The sequence below is a fragment of the Dermacentor andersoni genome, chromosome 1 (genome assembly GCF_023375885.2).
Source record: "Dermacentor andersoni chromosome 1, qqDerAnde1_hic_scaffold, whole genome shotgun sequence".
Lineage (NCBI taxonomy): Eukaryota > Metazoa > Arthropoda > Arachnida > Ixodida > Ixodidae > Dermacentor > Dermacentor andersoni.
The window spans coordinates 116871780-116888422 of NC_092814.1; the positions used below are offsets into that span (position 1 = coordinate 116871780).

General features: G+C 46.4%; 1 protein-coding gene across 4 annotated transcripts in view; it reads right to left on the bottom strand.

Annotated features, from left to right (window-relative positions):
* Positions 1-16643, bottom strand: part of LOC126543888 (endonuclease/exonuclease/phosphatase family domain-containing protein 1-like) — a 62425-nt gene that overhangs the window by 31682 nt on the left and 14100 nt on the right. For all 4 annotated transcript variants that reach the window (XM_050191028.3, XM_050191026.3, XM_050191025.3 and 1 more), the window contains exons 5-6: positions 15070-15180; positions 243-359 (exon numbers count right to left, since the gene is read on the bottom strand). In XM_050191028.3, the coding sequence (XP_050046985.1) occupies positions 243-359; positions 15070-15180 (228 nt within the window). The remainder of the gene's footprint in view (positions 1-242; positions 360-15069; positions 15181-16643) is intronic.

Consider the following 16643-nt stretch of genomic DNA (forward strand, 5'->3'; position numbering starts at 1 on the left):
GAACAATATAAGTATTTTCATGTTACTACATCATTAATGAAAAGATATGTGACTGTGAGATGTTCCTAGAATAAAACGAACTTGAGTTGGGTAGAAGTGTTTGAATGGCCTACTTTCCCTGTAGTTAATAAAATAAACTGCTTCAAGTTTTTTAGCCTACATTCTGCAATGAAGAGTTAATTACAACTAGTGAGAAGTTATGAATACAAGATGATGCAGAAAAAAATGAGTGACACTCCTACCTTGAAGCGAGCAACACAGGGGCAAGGCCCCGTAAGACCATTGCTGGAGTCCAAGTCAACTGCATAGCATTCGGAGAGTCGAATTCCCTGCCGACCACTGAACAAGAATCCCGAAAACTGCAAACACACCAAAGGCATCCATGCACCAGGTCAAAGCTTTTCACATAGTCCATTATACCTGAACCAAGTACACTGTCGGAAGTTAGAATGTGTTTATTTACGTACTGCACAGATACTATATGGCAGTACCTTTCTAACATCTATTCTTTTTGTAGAAACGTGTGAATGGACAAAGCTATATCAAAGTTGACGCAGTTAGGCTTCCTTTGGGCTCTCAATAACAGTAAAGAAATTACACTAAGGCTTTGTAGCATGCAGTGTGCATGCATGGAAGCTGCTTAAGTGACAGTGACAGAAAAACATAGTTTCTAGTCGCTGCACACAGAGGTTTACTGTGAACGCATTATATGCCCCACTGAGCAAAAATCTGCTGTAGTTGGTGGGACCAAAAGATGGTACCAAAAATGGTCGACAGCGCAAAGAGTAAAAACACGTCAAAAAATGCTTCGAATGATGTCGAATTCCTCAGGGAGGTTCCTGTAAACAAAGTAAATTAATGGCTTTGAAAAGGAAATTTGGTAAATTTAAGTCTGGGTGGGAATCGAACCCGGGCCACCGGGGTGCAAGATGAGCACGCTTCGCCAATGCCACGGCGGCTCCACAGTTCTGGCTGACTAAAGGTGTGCCGTAGGCATGCGTCATTGCACACGTCATGTCGCAGCCATCTGGCTGACTAAAGATGTGGCCTAGTGCATGTGTCATTGGCCATGTGATGGCACAGCCAATGGGGAGGAGGTGGTGCCATGTCATTAGTGTATAATATGAGCGCGTACATGGCATTCTGAGGTTTACAAATGGTATAATGCTTTCGCATTCCAACATGCAAGCAGTCTCAAGTGTCTCTCCCAAATTTTATTTCTATCTTTGCTTTTCAAGAATGGCACCAATGTGTTACCGTCTCTGTCTGTTTTGCCATTTTGTGCCACTACTGCACTTCTTTACTTTCAGCTTGTGTGCCCACAGTACGTAAGTGTGCCACCACTGCAATTGTAAAAAGATGGTTGGAAAGGCTATCACTACTATCCAAGGACTGCACAAAAAATTAAATAAAATGAAACATAGAAAGTGGGGCATGTCATGTAGCTTTTGGTGTAGGCTCTGAACTCTGGCAGGGGAGAAAGAAAGGGAGGAATGTCTGATGCAGATGCTGGTTAAGGAAGTGGGGCACTGTATGGGGAGGATCACATGCCACCTCACAACACTGTCTTGCAAAATTTCATTTGCCTTTACAGTTGAACGCCTTCATAACAAAGTGCTTGGGACCTTCAAAATCATTCATCATACAGGCCACTCGTTGTAGAGGTTGCACACTGCACATCTCGCAGTAGAATCAGGACAGAATTATTCCTTCAATATACAGGTCACTTCGTTGTATAGGTGCTTGAGTGTATTTCGCACGCAGCCCACCTTCTGCACAGTAATGTCTCTGCTGCACAGCTACACACGAGCTACATGTGTTGCCTACCATGCGCTGGTTGTCAGTGTGTACTCTGACTCCTTGCCTAAAGATTACTTCTACAGGAGGACAAACGAGTGCAGTGGACATAGCAGCAATGTAGAGTTAGCAACCTCATTGCAAGCGCTTTCACTAGCTCTCTTGAAGTGTGTAATGACAAGAGTGTTAAGTACCGCAAGACCCATGCATATGAACATGCAACATGTGAATGATTGTTTGAAAGAACAAATTGAGTCAACCACAATGCTCGTCTGGTGCACATAAAAATTACTTTAACACGGCCATGCATGGCAGAAATGTATTTTTCAACCTCATTTGCACAATCAACAAAACTACAGTGAACTTGTATAAGAGACTATACAAAAAAAAGCAGCCATATCATGCATTCATCTATAATGTTTGATCATCAACAGTACAATGAATTGGAGGACCAGAAAGCGTCTGATAAATTGGGCAAGCAGCCCAAAATACAAACACTTAACTGTGAAAAAAAGGTTTTGCATTTTGTTTAGCCAGTGGACTTTTGCAGTGTTTCATAGTTTCTAATTTTGCATTCACATGATCTTAACTCTTTTGTTACAATAAGAAAGCACTCATTATTCAGGGGTCTGAGAAAAAATTTCTTGTCACCATAGATAACACTTTAGCATATAATGTAGCATTATAAATTGTAGAAAACTTATAAGCTTTTCCAAATACAGAAGTTGCAAGAAATAAATCTTAAAATAGTAAGCAATATTTTGCAAAGCCGGCATTTTCATGGCTACATAAAAAAAAAGACTGTACACAGCATATTTTGAGAAAAAAAAAAGTCAGAAGAAATTCCGAATATATGTTTCACAGATAAATGTTTCAAGAACACCACCAACTGGCCCAAGTTTCTCTCCTAGTACACTGAGAAAATAATCGGCACACAACTGTTCTTTGGATAAAAAACAAACAAACAGTCTTCCCAATGCCCAGGCCATGCGGTGAAGTAGTGCCTCAAATTCATGAGGAAAGGTAGACTATATTTCTGACAGCAAGTGTTCATTTTTCGTTTTACTGGTGTTAAGGGGATGGAGTTTTGCACAGTTCAACAGTTCTTGCTTGGAGCTCGAACCAGGTTGACCATCGGAGAGGGTTCGGCAGGGAAAACCAGGTGAAGTAAAAACAAATAACACAAGTTTAAAAAATACAGTAATGTTCAGCATGCGTGCACCTGCACGCAAGGGCAGAGATGATGTGTCCCCACGTGGCGGATCACTGGCTTTCATATACCCTCGACCATCCGGGCGACCTCATTCTCTGCTGCTTCCTGGTAGAGGGCCTTGACAGGACATGTCAGGTCAGCCCACTTAGAGGGTCATGGGAGGGAAACCACTCCTTGGCATAGTGGGGATGAATGTAGAACAAAGGAAAGTAGGATTCGCACATTCCACGCATAATCCCATCGCACACACCCGACAAAGAAGCCTTTTCATGTTGACGAGCGTAACGATGAGGCACACCATGCCCCAAGTGTTAGGCATCTGTTCCATTCATTGCCGTAACAGAACCGTAACAGACTGAGCTGCTGCAGAAGGAGATCCTGAAGGGCAGGGGATGACATCTGCTAGCCAGAGAGATGATGCAGGTCAGTGCTTATAGTCATCGTCTGTTGTCACACAGCTCCCTTGAGCACGAAACACTGTGGGCATTTTCCCACGTCGCTCAACATCTCAGTCTGAGTCTAAATGCCTCAGAAGAACCTGCAACAGTTTCCCGTTCATAGAATGCGTCTGCAGTACTACACCGAGATTCAGCCACTCAGGCAACAAGCACAAGACAAATTCTCGCTGAGCTCCGCCACGTTTATTTCCCCCTCAAAAGTGACAGTTTTTCACAACTTACAGCAGCACAAAATACACACATGAATTTGTTATATGCTTCACAAGACATGACTCGACCCAACTGCACAAACCAAAATAAGACCCTTCCAATCCCTACGTCACAAAGAAAAAAAGACGAGTTTCATGAAACGTTTGAGGCTGATTCTCGATATGGGGGCTTCAAATCAAGCCATCGGCATTGCCATTGGGAGTCCCCTTTTTCTAGCATATCTCAAAAGAATGTTGCTGTAAAATGAGACTTCAGCACAGAAGACAGCCATTCTTAGAAGACATTCTCTGCAACCCTTTGAGAGGACAATGATCTGTTTCAATGAAGAATCTCAAGCCCGCAAGATAGTAAGACAATTTTTGAACAGCCCATACGAGACATGCACACTCTTTCTGAGTGGCGCTGTACGCCTGTTCTCGACTAATGAGTTTCTGACTTGCGTAAAGGATGGGGTGTTCCTCCTCGCTCTCACCATTTTGGAATAGTACGATGCCCATGCCTCGCTCGCTTGCATCGCATTGAACCACAAATCCCCTCGTGCAGTCTGGCGATCTTAGCAGAGGCTGACTTGTCAGCGCACTCTTCAGGGTGTTCAGAGCGGATCCCTCTTTTTTTTTTTTTTTTTGTCCCAGAGGACACTCTGTGGCTCAGTTTTTCGAAGAGCATCACTTAGAGTGCTAGCTAGTTCAGAATACCTAAGGATGTATCGCTGATAGTACTCAGCGACCCCTAAAAAAGATTGGATATTGGTCTCTGTGCAAGGCTGTGGGAAATCTCGTATATCGCAGCCACCTTTAGCTCAGAGAGACGGCGATGGCCCTGTCTGATTACGTGACCGAGATAGATCACTTAGCCAGGCAAATTGCAGTCAAAATATTAAGGTATCCCGAGGCTGTTACTGGAAGTGGGCCTACTGTGTCGACTACGAGCCGGCGAAAGGGCTCAGTGATGATCAGCACTAGCGTCATCGGCGCTCTTGCCTTTTCACCCGGCTTCTCCACGTGCTCACATGTGTTGCAAGTTCTTACAAATTGCTCTGCATCGCGGAAACAACCTGGCCAATAATACTCTTGTATTAGTTGATCCTTAGTTTTCTTGACACCTAAGTGGCCAGCCCAAGAGCTTCAGTGCTACAAGTGCAAAAGATCTTGTCGATAAGCCTGAGGCACTATAAGCGGGTCAAATGTGACACCCCTACGATCAACATACTTCCTGTACAGTAGCCGGCCTCTTCCATAAAAATTCAAGTTTTTCCATGCCACACCTTCATTTAGGTTGCTTCAGATGTTCTGCAGGCTGGGGTCCTGGTTGTGCTCGGACGTCAAAGCTGAACTGTCTATCTCTAACAGCCGCTGCAGGCCTTCCGACGTAGGTGCTACGAACAAACCTGGTGACTGCTCTTCCAATAACTTGCCTGCTGCCACTACCAGGACCTCTGCCTGTGCAAATCCAAACTCCTGTGGTTCCAACTTGGTGGCATTCTCAATCTCCACTTTCTGAGGTTTTGAACAGCCATCCACCTCAGTTAGTGGCATTTCTGCGACTGCTTTTGCAGTTAACTCAAGAGCTTTTAATCTCGTTAGTGCCATCACACCAGCCTCCCCGAACATTAGCCCTTTCTCGTGCAGATTCTAATCCGACCTAATTGAGAACAGGTAAAGCCCGGAATACATAGAGCGAATAACCGGCGTCCGAGCGACGAACTTCCTTGGGCGGCGAACGCCCGACGGCCGGCGTCCAAAAATTTGACGGCCGCCGCCGACCTGCCTGTCCAAATATTTTCGTCGGGCCGCTGGAAGCATCGAGTGCGCAGCGGCGGACGACAGCAAATCGGGAGGCGCCAGTTCCGGTTGCTAGGCATGCTGGTCTTTCGCACGCTGGCCTTTTCTCGTCTTCTGCAACCACGTTGGTGTCTGCGCTAGTGTTGGTGTATTTTTCAGTTATAAAAGCGGTATATGCCACCTTAAAAAGCGCTTATATTTGTTTCATCGTTTACCACAACGCATGTGCTAAGTCTGATAACACTGGCGCCAACACGGCGAACTCGCGGCGGCGTCCGCCCGCTGTTCGCCTCATGTATTGCTATGCAGCGCATCTTCGACGTCTTGCCGCCGTGCCCATGTTCGCCGCGCCGCGTTCGCCGTGACAATTCGCTCCGTGTAGCCCGCGCTTAAGGGTACTGCGGAGGAAGCGTACGCGATACGACAGCTCCCGTCTCGAGTGTGCTGGAAGACATTCACTGTGAGCTTCTACAGCTTGCTTAATCCAGGCGCATTCACCCATGAACATCTCAGGTTCCACATAATAGCTGTGAACCACGTCCATAGGGTCCATAGTAGCCGCAGAGTCACGCAGTATGCGACGTGGTTTCCTGTTTACCAAAAGCTTGCAAATGTACGGTTTGAGCAGCTTCATGTTCTCATCATTGCAACTGACCGATAAAAACACTACCGTTGCCTTGTTACAATGTGCAGCAATGAGTCCTGGTTTGTGACAGTTGTAGCGAAGAAAGGGTTTCCTTGCTTCCAATTTCTCTCGCTGCTCTGCCTTAACTTCAGGGGTCCCTTCCTACCAGTAAGTATTACATTTTGAGGTACCCTTAATCATAGGCTTGTGCTTTCTCTTTTTCGGCCTGGGCTTCAGCCTGCTGAGCCTGAAATTGGGATAGCCTTTTTGACCGCCGCTGACTTCACGAGCCCGACACATCACAAATTCCTCGGCTAGTTCAGCGGCTCTGGCTAACATGCTAACTTCTGGCCTATCTTGAACCCAGTACCTGATGCTCTCAGGTAACCAGTTATAAAATTGTTCCAGTGCAAAGCACTGAAGAACCTTCACGTGATCACCATAGGCTTTTTGTTCCTTGAGCCATTTCTCCATATTTAAACTTAGCTTATGTGCAAACTCTGTATAGGACTCACTCTTAGCTTTTTCCATTTAGTGGAACTTCCGCCAGAATGCTTCCACTGACAGCCTATACTTCCTCAGCAAACTGGACTTTACCTTATAATCCCCAGCTTACTCTTTGGTTAAGCAAGCGATTACGTCCATTGCCTTGCCAAGTAACAGTGTGAGCAGATGCTGTGGCCACGATTCGTGGGAGAACTCTTGCTTCTTGCACGTCTGCTCGAAGGTAACAAAAACAAACCAATGTCCTCTCTGAGCTTAAAAGGCCACATTAGCTCTGTCATTCTTAACGATACGTGCTCTCCTGCACTGTTTCCTTCGCTCCTCTGCCCTGCTGCTCGAGCGCGTTCCATTTCAAGCTCAAGTCGCTTCAATTCAAGTGCATGTTCGCTTTCCTCACGCTCTTTCTGTTCTTTACGTTCCCATTCTTCATGTTCACATTCTTTCTGTTCTTTACGTTCCCATTGTTCACGCTCTTATCAGTGGCATCCAGGTGCAACTCCTTTGCCAGCTCAAACAACTGCAGTTTACGCAATGACTTCAAATTCATGGCTGTTTACAGTGCTGCTCTCTCTACTGTACACAACTATCTTGCTGCAGTCTAACTAAGCGACAATAGCTTGAATCAGTTGTTCTGTTCTAACCCTTCAACTAAACCTGGCAAAACTCAGCAGAGAAAGTCTCACACTCACCACCTTGCAGCCAAAAATCCAGCTTAGACCATAGCAAACGCTGCATTCAGTTGCGACTTGGTGGACGAGGCTCGTAGATCCATTACCACCACTGCCACCAGTTGTTAAAGGGAGGAGGTTTTGAGATCTTCAATAGTGTTTGCTTAGAGCTTGAAGCAGGCTGATCATCGGAAAGGGTTCGGCAAGGAAGATGAGGTGATGTAAAAACAAATAACGAGTTTAATACATCCCTACAAGTAAGCGGTGCGCTCAAAAAAAAAATACAGAATCGTTCAGCATGTGTCCACCTGCACACAACGGCAAAGATGTGTCTCCACGTGGTGGCTCGCTGGTCTTCTTATACCAGCCACCATCCGGGCAATGTCATTCTCTCTTACTCCCTGATAGAGGGCCTTGTCAGGACATGGAGGGTCAACCCACACAAGATGAACACGGAGCGAAACCACTTCTTGGGGTAGAGGGGGTGAACGTAGATCACGTCAGGTCAACCCAAACAGAGGAACAAGGAAGGGAACCACTCCTTGGCATAGAGAGGTTGAACGCAGAAAAAAGGAGAGTAGGATTTGCACATTCCGCGCATAATCCCATCGCACACACCTGATGGACATGTATTTTCATGTTGACAAGCGTGACGATTAGGTACACTGTGTCCCAGGCATTTGGCATCTGTTCCATTGATTGCCACACAAAGCGAATCGTAACACTTGGCACTCCAGATAGCACAGCTTGCAGTTTCACCTCTTCTGCACCTTCAAAGGTTGGCGTTGAATTTCTGGTACCAGTGTTGTCCAATAATTAAGGTAAAAAAAGCAATAAGTGACCTTCTTCTACAAAATTTATTTATTTCTTAACATAAGTGCCCTTGGAGCTTTACACACTTGCTCCAGTGGTGTTCCATTTTTCTGATCCTGTCGGAAAACTAATTTGTCACGAGGCCACGAAAATACTCATCTACAGTGGCAATGACTTCCTCATCTGATGAAAATTTCTTATCCCCAAGCCAAATTCTGACGTCTGGCTAAAGAAAATTGTTACAGAATGCCAAATTTAAAATAGGGAGGTTGGGCCAGCAGTTCAAACACTAATTGATGCAATTCAGCCATCAATTGCAACTGCAGAAGTGTGAGCCAGTGATTTGTCTGGGTGAAAGAGGACCATCTTGTGACTCAATTTTGGCCTTTTACTTCACAGCTCATCATCAAACCCAATGAGAAGTGTCGCATAAAATTCTCTGTTGACTGTCTCACCCTTCTGCAATGTCAATGAAAACTATGCCTTGTGAATCCCTAAAAACAATGGCCACCGCCTTCCCGGCCAACAAAACGGTCTTCGCCTCCTTCAGGCCCCTTCTTTGACTGCTGTATCGACTTGGGTGTGTAATAATGTATCTATATCTCTCTCATCCATGGTCACAAATTGACACCAGATGTCTTGTAGATTGTGCGTGAGCAGTGACAAACACTGCTATGAAATGTTTTCACGCATGTGCTTTTGGTTCATGGTTAACAATGGTGGCACTCATTGTGCACACAGTTTGTTTTTTCACTGAGTGCCATCTTGTGTTAAGCTACCAATGAGCCTACTTGACAAGAGCCAAACCTCAGGTAGGTAGGCAAGAAAAGCTTTGCTTCAAAGAAAAAGAAAATGAAAGAATGCATATTCTGGCACACAACAGTTGAAGTAGTGTTAAACCTCGATATAACAAACTTCAATATATTTAAATTTTAATAACTTGTTGTCCATAGAACACCGTGTATTTAGAACCTCAATATAACAAAGTGTGTTTTGTGGGGACTTCTCATATGTAAGAGGCATGTGGCACAAAAAGAAAAGAAGAGGACGATGTGCGCCGACCGGTCCGACTGGCATGAGCCCTTGAGGTGCGTGAACCGGGGTGTGATCGAAGAAGCGGCGCCAAGCTGGGATTATCGACGCGGCTCTGGGCCAAGAAGCTTGGAGCACCAGCTTCGTACTGGCGACGGGACCCATGGAGGTTCGGACAAGCCCAAGACTCTGGCGACCCAGGGTGTGGCCGTCGACCTCGGCGAAGCTCGAGCGAGGCTCCCTGGACCTCCCTGGACCTGCAGCCTCTCACGGCAGTGTCGGGCACTCCAGGAATTGGATCCCCCTTCTTCGGCAGACCAGCACGGACAGTAGGTAGTCCCCGGGGCGTTCCGCCGGCACTCGGAGAGGCAGCGGCGGAGCCCGGTGTTAGGCCTAGCCAGGCAGGCCTGAGTGACGCGTCACCGACATAGTTCGGGACGCCGGCATCTGAGACGGAGGAGCTGGGCGGCCAATACCAAGGAAGCAAAACTTGCGGAGTCGGCGGGAGCACTGACGGTGACCAAGATCCGACGCACATCGGACTTGGAGTGACGTACGCTAACGGAACCTTGTAAGAGCATTCTTTTTTGTTAGTGTGCAGCCATAGGCCAGGGTTGCCGGACTTTCGCGCGAAACGCGCTAAGGACGCACATAGGCGAAGATACGGACACTGTTTTGGCGAAGCAAGTGTGGATTTTTATTTTTTGCCGATTGAGTTTTGACTTTTCCTTTTCTGGTGTGTTTTATTTTGCGGTTGTTATTAGTAAAGTCTGTTTGCTGTGCTCGCCTGCGTCTCTCAACTCCATCTCTCCCAACCTCCACAAGGCCCCGAGATCAGTGTGACAGGACTCCTTTGGACCCCCTGCTCCGTTTCACACGCGACTTAGGCCATTCGCTCGCGCAATCGCTAGGGATATGCCATTCCAGCCTTGCTTTGGATAGTGTAGATTCCCTGCGGCTGCTGCTGCCGGAGAGATGCAGAGGCTGCTGCTTATGCGCACAGCTCACACTGCACCATGCGCCACGCGTATGAACAGAGCCTGAGGAGTGGGGCTCTCTCACCCTCTCTTTGGCACCTCTCTCCTTTGGCATCTGAGGTACGCGGGCACCTTCACCCAGCAGACACTTTCGGTGCTCTTGGGCTGTAGGACATGCGGACCCACTTCGAAAGCAGAAGCGTCACTGTCGAAGGCGGAAGCGAATAATTCTATGATGGAAAAATAATGCCTTGCAATCATTTAGGCAGCAGCAAAGTTTTGGCCTTACATATATGGCAGGCACTTCAAAGTGGTAAGCGACACACTTCAAAGAAAAAAACGGAGTTGAAAGCATTATAGCACAGTCACTGTCAATAAAGGGAAGCGCATTATTCTGACGGAAAAACAGTGCCTTGGAATCATTTGGGCTATGATGAAATTTCGGCCTTACACATATGGCAGGCACTTCAAATTGGCAAGCGACCACCACACCTTCTGTTGGCTAGCAAACTTAAAGGGACCCCGAAATTATTTTGATGGGATTGTACAAACAAACTGAGTTGTTAGAGTAGGTCCTTCTGATCATTAAGTGACCTATTTAAGTGCTTGGCATAAAGCACATAATTTATTATAATGTGTAATGACGAAAATTGCACAAACATTACTATGGCCGTATGGCTCTTGAAGTGAGGGAGATAAAGACCAAAGGGTCGGTGTCGCTGCTTTGGCTCGCGCTGTCGTTTGGCTGGGACTGCTCGGCTGCTATCTGCACTGAACCCGTAACCCACTAACCATCAATAAACCTCGCAGCATTTGGTGGAAGTGCAGGGTACCCGAATGCCTCGCCCAGGAACTCTGGAGCCGCACTCTGCCCACTACTCCCGCCAAGACCATGCCAGATGACGCCGGTGAGCGACCCACTTCAACTGGACCAGTCACCTGCGTTGCCGTTCATCAACGAGACCCAGCTGCATTCAGTGGCACCGCCGATACTGACGTCGACGACTGGCTTTCGTCATACGAATGGGTGAGCAACCACAACAAATGGGACAATCCAACAAAACTCACCAACGTTATTTTATATCTTACGGATGTATGTCACACACCTCTGGTTCCAAAACCATGAGGCCACTATTGCGACATGGAGGTATTTGGCCATCCGGCTGTGAGAAAGCTTCGCACCGAACAATGCCTCTGCCAACAAGCACAACAGCTGGGCAAGAATTTCACTAGTTATATCGAGGACGTCATCGATCTCTGCAACCGAGTAAGCTGCATGATGACTGAGGAACAGAACATTAAACAAATCCTCACGGGCATTGAAGACAACGCTTTTCAAATGCTCCCGACTAAGAATCCCACTACCATTACAGCTGTAGTCACCTACTGCCAAAGCTTCAACGAATTACGCTGGCAACGAGCGCTCGCTCACCAAACTGTTTCTCACATGGCCTCCCTTTCCAGTTTGGCGGCTGCTCCCAGACAGAATGATGACAGGTCATTGCTACCTCAAATCAAAGCTTTCATTCGTGATGAGGTGACCTGTCAGATCTCGCTGCTCCCTCTCATCCAGGAGCCTGTCCAACCTTTGTTTTCGGCCGTGCAGCAGGCCATCCGCAAGCAAGTTGCAGAGGCTTTTCCGCCAGCCTACCAGCACACTCCGGTTGCCACACCGCTGACGTAGGCTGAACTCGTGTCGCGTCCTAGACCAACGATCCTTCCCTACCTGATGCTGCCACTGCGCCCAGCACTTTTCCATGTGCCTCAAATGCCCCCTCAGTACTTCTGGCCACAAGATCCATGGTGCACGCGGGACATGTGGCGTGCTTTTGTTGCCGCCGCCTGCCACGTCTGGATGTCGTCGTTGATCAAAATGTACCTGCAGCCCACCAGGATGCTGATTCGAACCTATTGCCGAACTTCTGGACCGATCGCCAGAACTTTAGCAGCCGTCGTTCACCATCACCGTGTCGCCGTTCGATATCACCGATGCGTTACCCTTCCAACAAGGGTACCTATGTGCTGCAGCTTCGGAGGCAAGAGCTGCACAATTGTCGAAATGCCAAGAGCTTCGCTATCACCGCAAAACATTGTAGAAATACAAGTTGAAGGGGTCGCTACATTCGCACTCGTCGACACGGGTGTTGCCACTTCCGTCATACATGAGGCTAAGATCAGGAAGGTCACCACATCACTTTCTGGCCTTGTACTTCGTACTGCCACCACAGAGCCTGTCGAACCTTCAGCCGCATGCACTGCTAGGATCATTATTCAGGACGTACTTTACACGACTGAGTGCCTTGTGCTGCCTTACTGCTCTCGTGATGTCATCCTGGGATGGGACTCTCTCTCTCGCACCACAGAGCCGTACTCGCGCCGAAATTGCTCTGTCTGTCCTTAACAACACTCTGCTGGCCGCCTCTCCCGTCCCTGTAACGATTATTGTCGCCGCCAATACTGATCCACTGCCAAGCACCTCAACACCAGTCCCTTTGTTTTGTCCATCTGCACCCGACGCCAAGGTACTGTTCACGCCCTCATCTACTTTTTTTCACCACAAACCTCTACCAGTTCCATCTGCCGTTCTTGATGTAGCTGCTGGCACAACAATTATGCTAGTACACAACCTGTTCGCATACCCACTCGCTCTCCTTTGCGACAAGTCCCTCAGCTCTGTCGAGCCCATTGACATATCCGAGTGTTTGGATGCGCCGGGCTCCTCTTCTGGACTTTCACTCGATGCCATGACACCATTTCCGAAGAGCACCCAATTGGTTATCCACGTCTTTGATTCATGCGTTGATGCCAACCTTTCCCTTGAAAACCGCGAGCAACTTATGCCTCTCCTGCATAGTTTCTGCTCTTCCTTCAACTGTAAGAAACATGCCTTGGGTCATATGAACAGTGTTTCCCACCACATCCACACCAAGTCCCATCCTACCTTCAGACAACACCCTTATCGCGTCTCAGCGGCGGAGCGGCGTGTAATCAACAACCAAGTGAATGACATGCTCAAGTGTGGCATCATTCAACCATCCCAGAGTCCGTGGTCTCATCCAGTTGTGCTAGTGCATAAAAAGGATGGTTCTATTTGATTCTGTGTCAATTACCGCCATCTCAACAAAGTCACACGGAAAGATGTCTACCCCTTACCCTGAATTGATGATGCACTTGATTGTTTACAAAGTGCTGAGTACTTCTCGTCATTAGACCTGCAATCTGGTTACTGGCACGTTAACGTTAAACTTATTATTTCGATTCTGAAATTGGCCTTTGCCTGATAATTCGAACCTGACCAGTCAGCATGCATGCACATAACCCCTATGTAGCTCCAATAGTGACCCCTTTTAGTAGCAGCATGTCTTGGCGGAGCTTAGGGGACAATGAACATGTTCAACACATGCCATCTCTCTTCAAAATCGCTTATTTTCAGCATCCCCTAGGAAGAATATTAAGCAATAACTGCAGCTCACAATGTCTGATTACAGTATTTACCTGATTCTAACGTGTACCTTTTTTCTAGAGCGCAGCTCTTAGGTGCCCATTCCTGCAGCAAGCGTTGGCATCGGCGGCGTAACCGAGCGAACGAGCACAGCAAAAGATGAAAGACGCGAGCCACGAAAAGTGGAAACCAAGGAGAGCAGCCCCTTCAGTGACGTACTTGTGGGGAAACTCGTGTCATGCGGACCTGCCCAACCGCTCAATGCATACTCGTATCTGGTCTCAGCTGGACCACTTGTTTCGTACTATTGTCTGCTCACGTCAGCACTCGCTCGTGCTTGTTTGGTTTGCTTGGTTTGGTCTCATTCACGCTTGTTTTGATTGTCATGGTTTGCGATTGTTTTGTACTCTCATTGTATGCGCGACACGAATTGTGTAGTACTTTCTGGAAGCCACGCGGCACCAGCAATTACACTGGAACCTTCGCAAATCATGTATAAAAGCTGACGCACTTGACCCACAGATCAGATTTTCGACGATTGCTGACTCTGTTACATGTTTATCTCAAAATGTTTGCCTCAATATATAGTGAAATGAAAACATGTATACAGCTGCGCGCAAATTTTGCATTAGGGAGTATCTTAAGCGTATGTGAATGTTTCGCAAGAAAATTGGGCCGAAAATTGCCTGCGCGGTGCAGTCGAATATGAAACCAAAACCAGCTTCACAGTGTTTGGGTGCTTTACTGCATAATCTGGATGAACTGCGGCGAAGCTGACTTTAGGAAACCGGGGGCCTTTGTGCAACACATATTATACCCTTGCCCATTTTCCTTGCTAAAATATTGGGTGCATGTTAGATTTCTGCTTTTTTTAGGTGATTAATTAAATGTTATTTCCATGTTATTTTCTACTTTGTGCGCATAGAAAATGGGCGTGCATTTAATTAAGGGGCATGTTAGGATCAGGCAAATACTGCCAAATGAATCAGCGTTGTGTCTTGGCATTCTTTTTCTGCATCTTGTTTAATTCAACCCAGTGGATAATTCAATAAATTTTGTTGGTCCCATTAGGGTCAAATTAACGGAAGTCGACTGTATAACAAAGCAAATTTCTCATTTAACCAACTTTGTTATATTGAGGTATAACTTTATATTACGCAGATGAAATGCTATAATTAGCCAAATATCCACAAGAAACATGCCCCCACAAAGTTAGTGATTTCCATTGATATTCCAGAACGGAATTGGGGAAAAAACTTCCATGAGAAGTTGGCAGCACTGGAGGTGAGTGAAAAGTGAGTTTTGTGTACATTCACAAATAGAGCTACTGCTCATAAGCAAATTATGATATCAATTCTCTGTCCATCTGCAATCATTTGTGATCTTTATAAGTGGGACAATTACACATAAGTTTAGTCATCAAATATAGGATGCTGCACTTCATTGTAGCTGAAAGCAAGCGTAGCACCAAAAAAAAACTTTATCAGCTCTAGAATACCTCTCAGCAAATGAAGCAGCTGAGATCTGTAATCTAATATGCTTCACTCACCAGGCCAACGGGTCCAGAAGCAGGCAGGGGCGTTGCTTGATCCCACTGGCGATCATGAGGCTCCCATGAGGCTACTGCACTCAGCTGAGGGTCATTTAGCTCTTGCACTACCTGGACAGTAGACCACACAACACAGTGTGGTGTTCCCAGCTTGGATGCCCAAGTTCAGAATACTCACAGTTTCAGAAATTCAGAAAGCGGAGAGAAACAGCCTATCAACACACATTCAATTATTGTTGTTGTTGGAGATATGCCACCTGAGACATTGCAAACAGTGCTTTGCAAGCACTGTTTGCAAATGCATAATGAATAATTTCCAGGGTTTAGTCACAAGATTATGCCCAGTCTATGATGCCCAGTCACAGTGGTAGGGCATCAGGTTAACTATGACCACCACAGGTTGTTATACATGCACCTAAACTAAGTATTGCGGCATTTTCACATTTCCCTTATTGATGCAGCTGCCGAAGCTGGGAATCATACCCTGTGACCTTGTGTTAGCATCAAATTGCTGTAGCTAAGGAGCCACTGCAGCAGATAAACATGCAATTCCTGTTCAACTAATGTGCCCCTATGCAACCAATTAGTGAGAGGTATTTTGCCTGTGTTTAGAAACAAATTCTCACCAAGATTAGCACACAACTTGCTTCTTAAATTATTGTAAAACACTGTGCAAATTTTTCAAGCTGAGAACACTGAAAAGCTTACAAGCACATGACCATTTTGAGCAAGGAATGCTGTAGCTCCTAAAGGATTTAGTTCTTAAAACAAGTTTAAATACAAACCACTTTATAGCCCAAGCTTCAGCTACGACGCAGTTTTCAAATGTGGTGAGGATGACAATTAGCTTGTCCCAAAGAAAATAATTAAATTATGGGTTTTTATGTGCCAAAACCACAATCTGATCATGAGGCATGCCATAGTGGGGCGCTCCACATTAATTTTGGCCACATGGTGTTCTAAAAAAAATTAAATTGTGGCGTTTTACGTGCCAAAACCACTTTCTGGTTATGAGGCACGCCGTAGTGGAGGACTCCGGAAATTTTGACCAACTGGGGTTCTTTAACATACACCTAAATCTAAGTACACGGGTGTTTTCGCATTTCGCCCCCATCGAAATGCAGCCGCCGTGGCCGGGATTCGATCCCGCAACCTCGTGCTCGGCAGCCCAACACCATAGCCACTGAGCAACCACGGCGGGTCACATGGGGTTCTTTCATATGCACTCAATGCATGGTACATGGGTGTTTTTGCATTTTCCTCCTATCGAAATGCAGTTGCGGTGGCCAGGATTTGATCCTGGGACTTCATGCTTAGCAGTGGTCTCAAAAAAGCTACATGACCGTCTTTGTTTTCTCTCTTTGCTGCCATGGTATACAATAATGCAAATTTTTAAAAATCTCGAGCTAACACTTGTTATTCCTAACACACATTTGCATGGCTAAGACATGCACCAAGTGCCTTGTATCACAATGATGGAATGGCTCTGTTGAAACTTGCAGCTCAGGCTTTAAGAAATCTGTGTAATTTAGCAACAGCAATTATCAAATTCTTATGACATAACCTTAAAAACA